Source organism: Triturus cristatus, chromosome 12, assembly GCF_964204655.1.
Source record: "Triturus cristatus chromosome 12, aTriCri1.1, whole genome shotgun sequence".
In the NCBI taxonomy this organism is placed as follows: domain Eukaryota; kingdom Metazoa; phylum Chordata; class Amphibia; order Caudata; family Salamandridae; genus Triturus; species Triturus cristatus.
In genome coordinates, this window is record NC_140595.1 from 744,928,774 (window position 1) to 744,941,829 (window position 13,056).

Consider the following 13,056-nt stretch of genomic DNA (forward strand, 5'->3'; position numbering starts at 1 on the left):
ACACTAGCAAAGCTGTTATAAAGCATAGGCAGATGGTGAGTGCGATTCTAAAAGAGCATTGTGCCTCCTTACAAAACCTATAGCACCTGTACTCCAGATATGTGAAGCCAAGGCTCTGGGCTCAGCTCTTTATGGAGCAGAGCTATGGGACTTCTCTAATATCAATGACTTGGTTAAGAGAACACATTCTTGCAAACCCTCGCCCTTTTACCTCCCAGTACCCCCTCCTATCATTTGTCTCTGGATCTGGGTGTGAAAGAGATAGAGAGGAAAGGTAGGTTGTGCCCTTCTGTATTGGAGGCGAATCTGGACCACTCCCAAACATGCCCGCTAGGCTGCTGCTTTGCAGGATGCTCTCAAGGCAGACCGCTTGAATACAATCTCTTGGCTCCTACACATTAAATGGTGGTTGTTTTCTCTTGAAATGTCTGTTTTATGGGAGGCTCCAATTGGTGGTCACTTTCCTTCTAAAGAGTCCCTGAAACAACAGTACTGGCTTAGCATAACAGCCAACAATATTCGAAAACTACCAGTGCCACCTTGTCAAGGGATTTAATAGACTTCAAGCCCTCTTGTGGCCTTGGGTTGTTTTGGGACCACTTCACTGTGCCACTGGAAAGGAATTATACTTCCAATTCGGAGTGGGTGCCCCACCACTGAGGTCTTTTACTTCTAAGTGGTCGGCTTTGGAATCTTCTGACTGTCCTGTGTGCAACTAATCTAAGGAACCTGTTTCCCAATTTTTTCTATGCATACCCTGCTTACCTGTGCCCTCTCCGCTTCTGACTATCACCCATTTGTTGGCAGCTGGGTACACGCAGGCACTGCACTGCTTTTTGAATTCTCAGCACTGACTGCCAGCCTTGATACGTCTGTGCGCTTGCCAAGTACCTGGGTGCCATATGGTTGTTAATAAGGAAGGCTCTTTCTCTACAACAGAGTCAGGGCTGTCCCTTTCGATTGACCCCCTGGCTCCCCTCTGCTCCTTGCTGTATCTCTCCTTTTCACAAGGGGGCGCTTGTGCAGTCACTGCGCATGGCTCTCGACTTGCACTTTCATGATGTACTGTTTTTGTAGCTGCTGTCGATTGTGAAGGTATGCTCAACAAACATGTATGTTATTTTATGCTATGTTATGTTACGTTAAAGTTACTTTACATTGCGTACAGAGTTTCCCCAGTCCTTCTCATGTACTGTAGGAGTGTGAAACATGTTGCAGGGGCTCTACTAGGATAAGGTCCAAATGAGTAGAGAGATTTCGAGCAATACCTGTGGAGCAGTAGGAGTTCTTCCTGGTGCAGGCAAACGTGGGTATAGACACTTGGGACAGTAGATTATGGTCCAGCTCTGAGGGTACCTGCAGGACTCTTCCTGCCATTGTGAGAAATTTAGTTGTCCAAACAGAGTTTACGGTAACTTTGGGTAACCAGATTTCATTGATCACTTGAAACTCTTTCCTTTGCCAGAGATTGTTGAAGAGGCTCTTCCTAACCTGTTTTATCACCAGAATATTAAAGCAGTGTAGAAAGACAACTTGTGTGAAAGGAAGAGAGCAGAAAGGTGCCCTATCTCCTAAGATATGGGGCACTTCTGGTCTCTAATAGCACTGATGCACTTCAGGCAGCATAGCACCGACACAGGCACCTTTGTTCCACGGTCCAAGGGTGCCAGCATTACAAGGAGAATTGTTTTTGTGCAAAAAGGTATACCTTCCTGCACAAAAACAATCTCTTGAGGCATGTCCCTCTTTCTGTGTGTGCTGCAGATTGGAGCACACAAAGAAAGAGAAAACGTGTTATGTCATCCTCTGGGAGGCATAGCGATTTCACACAATCCCAGGTTTACAAACTTTTGTAATTCTGGGATTGTGTGAAATTGATGGGTAGATGCATGGGAACGCCCCTCAGAATAAAATGTAATGCAATACAGTGCAAGCAGCTGTGTTGCATTACATTTTTCCCCCAAAACCATCAAGGCAGCATAAATCACTCCTTGAGTGGCTTTGTAAATATCTACTAGCATTTTGTGCATCATGGCTGCACCACAAAAGTGGTGCAATAATGATGCATAATGTTAGTAAATCTGGCCCTTAGAGTTTAGTAATTCAATAGGTCTAGTGCACATAAAAGTCCTTTTGTAGGCTTTAACATAATCAAAGTGAGGCTGGGTATAGCCTTTTTGGTCTTAATAAGTTTAAGCTAAACTCAGCCAACCCCTGTCAACTACATTGGCTCCCAGTTACAAAGAGCACTGTGTTGACATTACTCTTTATCACTCAAACAATTTATTACAGTCCTAGGTCAGAAAATGTCTCATCGTGGTCCCCTACATTATGGGAGTTCTGACTCCAATCAGTTGTTCACAGTTCCTAAAGTCAAACTGATCAATCAGAATGGATAATCAATTGACATAGATGGGGCTAAAATGTGGAATAAAGTTGAGTGTGAATCACCTATAAATGATCAAAACATGGTTGTTTGACAAGAAACAATAGCAATGTCACATTCACCCGTGCTGTTTGTAAACTACCTTAGGGTCCTCTCACGGTGTTTGCATTTGACAAATTAACTTTTAAATAGATGGTTAGATGCAACATTTGAGTACCTCAATTTCACTTCATACTGGATGAAGGACATTGATCTATGTCAGGAAGGTTCAAGGGCCGAAGCCTTGGTGATAGGAAGCACTAACAACTCCTCCATCATTTTCAGCTCCAAACCTGTTACAAAGATCAGGAGAGATTGCCATTTTCTATAATTCAGAGCTGTCTTTCTCCGCCCAGATAAACACTGGTCAAAAGCATGGCTTGAAAATCCTAGCCATTTCTCCAGCGTTAACACTTAGGCCCTGATTCACAAAGGACCTCAGCACTGGGGGCAGAAGTTCCGCAGTTGTGGTGAGATCACTGCACTTGGGGCGGAGGTTCCCCAGTTGTGGTGGTATTACCGCACTTGTGGTGGAGGCTCCACAGTTGTGGTGAGATCACCGAACTTGCGGCAGAGGCTCTGCAGTGGTGGTGGGATCACGACACTCATAGCAGAGGCTCCACTATTGTGGTGGGATCACCACAATCATGGCAGAGGTTCCGCAGTTGTGGTGGGATCACCTCACTTGGGGTGGAGGTTCCCCAGTTGTGGTCGGATCACCACACTCGTGGCAGAGGTTCCTCATTTGTGGTGGGATCACCACACTTGTGGCAGAGGCTCTGCAGTGGTATCACCGCACTTGTGGCAGAGGCTCTGCAGTTGTGGTGGGATCACCGCACTTGTGGTGGATGTTCCCCATTTGAGGTGGGATCACCACACTCGTTGCGAAGGCTCCGCAGTGGTGGTGGGATCATCAGACTTGTGGCAGAAGCCCCCAGTGGTGGTGGGATCACTGTACTCGTGGTCGAGGTTCCCCATTTCTGGTGGGATCACCGCACTCGTGGCGGAGGCTCCGTAGTTGTGGTGGTGCAGAGATCCTGCTATGACTGCAAAGCATCAGCCCAGAGTGAGGACGCTCTTTCAGAATCAGGGACATATGGTCCTATGCATAGTTCGTTGGTAAAGATGTATCCATGGAAGATTAGCTGATGCCATCTCCGGTCAACTACCATTCTCACCCACCCCTCATCTAGAGATGGGCAAATCTGTGTGCTTGTTCAGTTTCAGTCAGCTTTGCCATCAGCATCACCGTCCTCACTTATATCTGACTTACTGAGCTTTCCCTGATTCTGTTTTAACTACTGAGCATCTGGTCCTCAGTGAATCCATTAATAGCACCGAAGTACGTAAATTTTAATATAAAAGTCTACCTGTTCATCTGTTTTTGATTAACCTTCATGTACATGTGATGACCCCCCACTACTTGGCCACCAGCTCTCTGATGCTCTGATTGCTCTTTCTCTTCCCGTGCTCAGATAATGCTGGTGGTCTTCCTCGTAGCGACTGCGTTTCTCTTTTGCTCCTGCAACACTCGACCGTGCGCGCTGCGACAACAAGAGGAGGTCGGCTACACCAGGGAGGCAGATGTCCTCCTTGGAGGAGCAGTCGCTGTGCATCTGAGCGGGCAGTTTCCAGATACCTCATTTGTTGATGTGCCTAAGGCCATCCTTTGTCAAGGGTAAAAAAGTCTCCTACATTTTTAAAATAAGAATCACGTCGTTCTTTCATATCAAAGGATTTTCCAGATGCAAATGATCAGTATTGTCTAAATGTTCTAACCTAACAAAGGGTTAAAAGTTTTAAAGCTAAACTTGAGTGCTTCTGGTTTATCCAATCCCTCACAAAATATTATGGGGTCTCATAATGATTCGATCATCGATCATTTTGTGATGCTTTTAAAAAAGATGGACTGCTTGTAATTAAAAAAAGTAAACTGAATAAGAAGTTTAACCAAGTTGTGTTTGTTGTCTAGCCCTTTCGCTGCGGCGGGAATTCCGCCGCAGCGCTGGGAGGTGCGGGGGGGCAGCGCGGTGGCGCTGTGCTCATGACGGAGCCGCTCCGTCATGAGCCACGGTTGAGCTGTGCTTATGACGGAACGGTTCCGTCATGACTCCGCCCATTTGCGTTGTCCCCCCGCACAGGCGGCGAAACAGCGCCGCGTAGGCGGAGCGGCCGCCAACGGCCGTGACATGATGGAACCGTTCCGTCATGAGCACACGGCCACCATGGCTCATGACGGAGCGGCTCCGTCATGAGCGGGGAAGGGGTTAAAAATGGACACTATGTACGTTTAAAAAAAAAACATTCTGGGGTTCTTTGCAAACATTTTCAAAAAGCTACCTAGCAGTTTAAACAAGTGGGTAGCTTAATAAAGTTGTTGAGAAAGTTAGGTAACAGCGTCATGGAGGAGTTTTAAAAAGTCGCAATTATTAAAACGTTTTGGGCCAGATTCATAGAATAAATGTTTTGTGATTCCCTAATTGCGAATCTTTGCGATTTGCAATTAGGGAATCACAAAACGGCATGCATGAAAGTGTGCAGTACACTTACTGCGATTCCTAAGGGGTCGCAAATTACCTACCTCATGAATATTAATGCGGTAGGTCGCAATTTGCAACCCCCTAGGAATAACAAAAATCACAGGGATGTTGGCCTTCTGAGATCAGCAGACCACCATGTCTGTGATTGCTTCTAAATAAAGCAATCTTTTTTTTTCGCAAAGCAGCCCTTTTTCCTTAAAAGAAAACGAGAAGCTTTACAAAAAGAAAAATGAAAAGTTTTCTTTTCATTTTTTAAGAGCAGGCAGTGGGTCCTTGGGAACCTCTTCCCATTTGCAAATGTCTTACCACCTACTTGAAGAAGGTGGTAATATGCAAATCTTTTGCGACCGCATTCACAGTCCCAAAACATTCATGCATACTGTTAGGATTCGCTATTTGGAAGCGACACCCTAAACACGCCCCTTCCAAATAGCGAATCGCAAACCCATTTTGTGATTCGGTAAAAAATTACCAAATCGCAAAATTGGGTTTGATGCATTGCAAAAGCATTTTTTGCAAGGAGAAAACTGCTTGATGGATCTGGCCTTTAGGCATTATGTTGGAGCCTGAACATGTTGAATCGCAGTTCACAGAATTTTGGGTTTTATAAGATATTTAGTGGAATGGTCTTACATAAATGGGAGAAGTCTAAGTCCACCCAAGACAGAAGTCCAGTGCTGAGGACACCTAATAGTCGCCATGAATAAATAAAAATAACAATTCACAGATTGCATCAGAGAAGCTGAACACTCCACTAAGGGATCATTTCAAATACTGCAAGAAGTGCTAAAAGACCATATAGAGCCAGTTCCATCACACAGTATAGAGACCTCATTGCATCACTAAACTACTCTGAAGGATGGTGACCAGTTAGGAGATGTGTAGGTTTACTTGATGTAAAGGAAGACTGTCCGTCTCGCATGAGGTCTCTAAGGCCAGAGAGACAGCCTTGTTGGATGTTATGGAGCAGCGCATCAGCAAGAGAAACCAAACACTGCTTATAGCATTTATTGATCATTGGTACCATGGGACGGTTGGATGCATCAGTAGGAATGTCTCTGATGCTAATTGATTTTCGAATGTAAGACATTTTAGATTCTGAGACACTATGCACATCTGGAAGCGATAAAACACTGGGTGGATTAGACCAAATTGTCCTCACTCACACTCAGTTGAGGGTTAGCGAGTGCCTGTCATGGCCCAGCATAGCATAACACGAGTGAACACACCATGTAATAAAATGTTCAGGAACTAAACCCTCTGAAGCATGTCACAACTTTGTGATTGAGGGCAGTATTTTTTCATGAAGCACGTGCCACCTCTCTTGAAGAGATTCATTCACACCACTCCCCTTTGTGGGCGTTACAGTTGCGATTGGGGAGGCTGGAATAGTGTTTGTACTGTGCCTCTTGACCCCCTTCCTGTGTGTGGAAATTCAACGCTTTCTATCAAAGATCACTAGAGCACATGAAGTAATTTAGTATTCAAGTGTCTCTGGAAGACATATTGAATAATTGGTTAGACTAATGACGTGACAAAATCTTTTTTGCGTGTCTTGCTCCTGCAACTCAAATGTTTCTTCTTACGTAATTATTTTGGCTCAATACAAACACATCCAAATGTGTAAATATGCAAGAGTAAGAAAAATTATTTTGGAGGTCTAGAGTTATTTATACTTATTTATAATTACTTATACTTGTATTACTTTTCATACATTCCAATTCTTAAATGTTGGCTCTAAATATCTCTACTTTGAGAGAAGAACTGGTAAAACGTTTAAAATTTTCACATAACATGAAAGTATTATAAATGGCCCCATTTGTCTACAAGTGAAATTAATGTAGACATCAGTAATTTCAGTCCTTTAAAGGCAGCTATTAGGAGCCCATAGATATAGACTTGCCGCCAGTATTAGGTTTCCTGTAGAAAAAAACTAGATATTTGAATTTATAGCTTTCTCACTTGGGAGGGCAGTAGGCCAGTAAGGAAAATTGGAAATCAGAATGTTGAATTACATTTTCCCCAAAATGCGAATCAAAAAACCTTAAACTAGACAATCACGCAAAATACATCTTTAAATTGAAAATAGCTGGGATCTTTCGACGAGTATACATATTTGCAACTGAAATGCTAAATGCACAAATGTCAATGAACTCTGTGGAGAAAAGGTGTTTTATAAACCTTTTGCAATTCTTAAATATGTTAAAAACTATTTGTTTGTCAGCTTTATTCTGCCAATGACACCGCTTCATATCCTGTCCATGACACACAATTGGGACCGGTGTGTAACTGCTTGCAAACGTACAAGTATTTCTGAGCAACACTCTTTATTTACTATTTTCATCCCTAAATCAGTGCTATTTTACAGTCTTCCTTCCACAGTGTTTTCTCACTCTCTTTAGCTTGCTGTCTTTCTATGTCAATCTCTCGCTCTCTCTTTCTAACATTTTTTTCTGTTCCTCTCTATTTCAGCTCCCCATTTAACTTATATTACTTCTTCTTGCTTTTCCTCACTCTCTTTTTCTTGCTCTAATTCTATAGCCGCCATGTTGGTTTTTTTTTTAGGTTCAGCACCAGCACCTATCGCCTGGCTCAAGCCATGACCTTTGCTGTCAATGAGATCAATTCAAACCAGAGCTTTCTCCCAAACACCACCCTGGGATTCCTGATCTACGACACGTGCCTTTCTTCCAGGAGAGCCCTCCAGGGTACGGTGTGGATGTTGGGTGGCCGGCCCATGCCCATCCTCAACTACAGATGTCAGCACAAGGCCCCACTGGTGGCTGTCATTGGAGAATCTCGCTCTACCTCATCAATATCCATGGCTCGGGTCCTGGGTCTCAACAGTGTACCACAGGTGAGGAGTGGTTCCTTGTGTATATCATTAAAGGTCCAGTGGCGGCCGGCACAGGTATTTTTTATTTATTTATTTTGAAGGTTTTATATAGCGCTGGCTTGACCCAGAGGTATCAGAGCGCTTTACAAGATAAGGATAGTATAAGACACATAGGGTATAAAAGCATATGAAAGGTAGTGCAACAAAAATTTACAAAGTATGGACAACATGAGCATTATAACAAAACCCGATAAATAAACAGGGGCAGGAGCTATACATTTAAGTAATTAGGTAAATGGTGAAACAGGAGAACAGGATATAAAATTACTGAACAAATATCATGTGATAGATAAGAAATCCGGAGTAGGACAGAGGTTAGGAACCCCAATAATAATTGAGGAGGTGGGTTTTGAGGTTTTCTTTTAAACTAGAATAGGAGGGATTACAGCGCAGGTTTTTTGGGAGGGCATTCCAGATAATAGGGACATTGCCAGAGAAGGAGCGAGATTGTGTAGCTTTCTTTTTATGTAGAGGTGGGATTAGGAGTAGGGTGTTGGTGCTTCTCAGAGGTCGAGTGGAGCCCACAGTGTGGAGTTTCTTTGAGAGGTAATGCGGAGTGTTTTGGTGGAGGACTTTATGAGTAATGCAGGCGGTTTTGTAGGCAGATCTGCCTTCGATAGGGAGTCATTTAAGAGATTTGAGAGCCGGGGATAAATGATCGAAGCGTTTGCAGTCCGTGATGAGCCTGGCAGCAAGGTTGAGCACAGCTTTGATTGGAGCTAGGTGTACTTTGGGGATTCCATTAAGGATGGCATTACCATAATCAATTTGTGACAGAACAAGCGACTGAACTACGCGTTTGAAATCATCGGTGGGTATGAATGGTTTGATTTTCTTGCGGTGACGGACAGTGAAGAGGGCTCCTTTGGCAGAGTTTTTGATGTGAACATTAAGGGTTAGGGTGTTGTCAATGGTGATGCCAAGAGATTTGATGGATTTGGACAGGGTGAGTGAGCAATTGAGTGCATTGAGGTCAGGGATCCATGATTGAACGGGTAGAGGGTTATTTTTGGGGGAGAAGAGAATGATTTCGGTTTTGTTAGGGTTGAGTTTGAGATGATTTGAATGGAACCAGGTTTGGCTCTTGGTAAGGGTGTTGTTCAGGTGTAAGATGTCAGCATGAGTTTTAATCTTGTAATAGATTTGGGTGTCATTGGCGTAGAGGTGGTAATTTATGCCTGAGGTAAGAGGGTGAGGTGGTGGCGGGGTGGGGTCAGGGGAAGTCTCCAGATGACAGGATAAGTAAAATTAAAGAAAAAATAAAAAGAACCACTTACCTTGCATGCGCCTCATTGCCGACTCGGCAATGCGGCGAGCGTAAGGTAAGTGGTTGGATTAATTTTTTCATTTAATTTTACTTATCCTGTTATTTGTTGACATCCCACAGCCCGCCCAGCCCCACTGGCCCACCACTCTCACCTGTGCCGGCCATCACTGTAAAGGTTGTACACCAAAGATAAGGAACTTTTGTTGATAATTAAGGGGAGCCCATGCCCTGATCTCGTGCACACTTTAAAAGAAAATCTTCCAGAAATAGTTTTTGGGCTATTTTGTGTTCAGGGAATACTTCCTGGCAGGGCCGTCTTTAGGGCAATGCAACTGGTGGAGCCTCTCCTGTCGTTGACCTTGGGACAGTCACTGCTTTGAAATAACTTTTGGGTTTAAAAGCACCTACTATTTCCTTGTATGTCCAGCAGTTTTTAGGCAACAATAAAAATGTCAAGATAATGCAGGTTGTCTAGTGACAGTTTTGACTCATCATAAAGTAGTGCAGAGGATTAATATGCCTACTGCAAAGAAAGTGTATGTGCAGATCATCAAACAGTAATCCTCTTTGTTTTGCGTAACATTTCTGATTTACACACATAATATTCATTGCATCTGTATAATCTGTGTGTGATATAAAGTGCTCTGACACCCTAGGATTGGTAAGAGTAGCGCTATAAAACAAAAGAAATGCATGTGAGAGAGGGGCTGTAGAGAGATGAGCTGCACTGTTAGAAGGTGGTAGTGAGGGAATCTGTGAAGAAGGAGGTCATGGGGGATGCAAAAAAGATTGTTGCACCCTGGACCTCTAACTCTAAAGCCGACCCTGCTTCCTGGTACAAACACAGCCCAAGGTCTTCTACTAGAAAACCATGCGTTTCCCCACCTTTTGTGACGTCAATGGGACCCTTAGCCCCCTTCCAGCCTTCGCATTGGTTATGAATGCAACAGGTGAAGCTGTGGCTGGGATTGAAAATTTACAAAATACATTGGGAAAATAAGACATAATTTGTTTTTTAAAGTGAGAGTGGGAGTTCACTGTGGCAGACTTAAAGCTTTTCTTAAAAAAAAATGTATGTACTTTTGGTTGAAAATTATAGGATAAAAGCCTCCGGTTCAGTGACTAAATATCGAGGGACAAAATATCGACTATACAAAAAATCGACACTAAAATATCGAGGGACAGAATATCGACTCACTATCTACAAACAGGTAAGTACTAAAATATCGATTCCAAAATATAGACTGTCAAAATATAGTTAGCCAAAATATCGATTTTTTAAATGTATTAAAAATAATATAAAATTAATTAAATATTAAAAACAATTAAATAAGACATACATAATATAATATAAAATAGCTTAAAATGTAAACATAATATAAGTAATTTAAAAAAGTTGAGATTTTTTTGGATACTGAGAGCGTAAACATTACTATTCCCACTCCAGTGAGTGCAACAGTAGGGAAAGCGTTGGATAGCGTAGGGGTAAAAATTACTATTCCCACTCCAGTGAGTGCAACAGTAGGGAAAACGTTGGATAGCGTAGGGGTAAAAATTATTATTCCCACTCCAGAGAGTGTAACAGTAGGGAAAGCGTTGGATAGCGTAGAGGTAAAAAATACTATTCCCACTCCAGTGAGTGCAACAGTAGGGAAAACGTTGGATAGCGTAGGGGTAAAAATTACTATTCCCACTCCAGAGAGTGCAACAGTAGGGAAAGCGTTGGATAGCGTAGGGGTAAAAATTACTATTCCCACTCCAGTGAGTGCAACAGTAGGGAAAACGTTGGATAGCGTAGGGGTAAAAATTACTATTCCCACTCCAGAGAGTGCAATAGTAGGGAAAGCGTTGGATAGCGTAGGGGTAAAAATTACTATTCCCACTCCAATGAGTGCAACAGTAGGGAAAACGTTGGATAGTGTAGGGGTAAAAATTACAATTCCCACTCCAGAGAGTGCAACAGTAGGGAAAGTGTTGGATAGCGTAGAGGTAAAAATTACTATTCCCACTCCAGTGAGTGCAACAGTAGGGAAAACGTTGGATAGCGTAGGGGTAAAAATTACTATTCCCACTCCAGAGAGTGCAACAGTAGGGAAAGCGTTGGATAGCGTAGAGGTAAAAATTACTATTCCCACTCCAGTGAGTGCAACAGTAGGGAAAACGTTGGATAGCATAGGGGTAAAAATTACCATTCCAACTCCAAACAGTGCAACAGTAGGGAAAGCGTTGGATAGCGAATAGGTAAAAATTACTATTCCCACTCCAGAGAGTGCAAAAGTAGGGAAAGTAATGATTTAAATTAAATATAAGATGACATTAATTATCAATACTGATAAAAAGGTAATTAAAAATAATTACCAATTAATAACTATTAATTACCATTTAAAAATATTAATTATCAATTGATAAAAATTTAATACCAATTAATAATAATTAATTACCAATTACAAATTAATTATCAATTATCAATACACATGAATAAAAAATTAATTATTTACTTTATTACAATTAATTTACTTCCCACCCAATTCCCCTACAAACCCACAACCCACTCCTATTAATAACACATACAATTAACATAATTATCAATTAATCAATTAATATAAATTAATTACCAATTAATAAAAATTATTTACCAATTAATAATTAATTATCAATTAATTAATTATCAAAACATCTAAATATATTTAATATTTAATTAACCATAATTAAATTACTTCCCACCCTATTCCCCTATAAACCCACAACCCGCTACGAAATTAAATTACGCAATAATTAAATTACATAACATTCATTTGTTTAAATAAATTAAACATACATTACAACAATAATACATCATTTTAACACATATACTACCATACAGAACACAAAAAAAATCGATATTATGGTAATCTATATTTTAAAATTCGATATTATGGTATTCAATATTTTTAAGGTCTATATTTTGGTAATCTATATTTTTAAGGTCTATATTTTGGTAATCGATATTTTGTACCCCAATTTCGATATTCTGACCTATCTATATTTTGTAGAGTCGATATTCTGTCCACTCTATATTTTAACTTCGATATTCTGGGCAGTCGATATTTTGGAATCGATATTTTGGTTGTTTACCAAGCATCCAAAAGGTGTTAGATTCACTCTAGTTCCTTCATCATCTTGCACACAAACAAACCTTTAGAGCACATTGCAGTTTATCAAAATTAAAGTCATATATTGAGCAGTGGTGCTGGAGCAATTTTCAGAGCGCGGGTGCTGCTATCATTGTTACATCACTAGGAATTGTGAAAAAATCCAAACTCTTCACAAAGAACAAGTGTAACAAATGAGCCACGCCCATTTAGCAGGAGAATATTGAGGGTGCGGTGTGCATCCGGTGGTGCATTTTGGAGAACACTGTTGCAAATATATTGAGAATGATCTGAGCCGTTTCTTCCAGTATAATGCTGGTAAAAAGACCTTGATAGTAGCCTGAGAGGAAAAGGGGTTAGCAACAAATTTGAATCTTAGGATATAGTGTGATCATTAAGACCGCACAAAAAAGTATGAGTCAATAACTTGAAGTTAAAAGATTTATTACAAGCTCAAAGGCAGACTAATATAAATCAATCTCAAGAACATACTCTAAAAGTACAGGATTATCAAAGGAAGACCAAAGCGACTTACAGTATTAGTCCTAAACAGCATGTGCATAAAAGAATTTTGGTGGCAGCAATGCAAAAAATTAGCAAAAGGATTTGATGACTAGACAAATGGCTTCAATCCTTCTCCCCATACAAGGGAAAGACTAGGAGTCATGTATAGCATGAAGCAACACAATCAAAGATGACAAAAGAGGTCTGAAACCTCTCCAAGTCTGAAGAGAATCTGACCAAGCCAAGATGGGTTCACTATTTAAAATGCACAAAGAACATTCAAGATATATGGA

At 41.3% G+C, this 13,056-nt stretch overlaps 1 protein-coding gene across 1 annotated transcript in view; it reads left to right on the forward strand.

Annotated features, from left to right (window-relative positions):
* Window positions 1-7,564: 7,564 nt before the first annotated feature.
* LOC146782658 (vomeronasal type-2 receptor 26-like) overlaps window positions 7,565-13,056 on the forward strand; it is a 150,911-nt gene continuing 145,419 nt past the window's right edge. Inside the window, exon 1 of the mRNA XM_085638481.1 lies at window positions 7,565-7,822. Coding sequence (XP_085494607.1) covers window positions 7,565-7,822 — 258 coding nt within the window. The remainder of the gene's footprint in view (window positions 7,823-13,056) is intronic.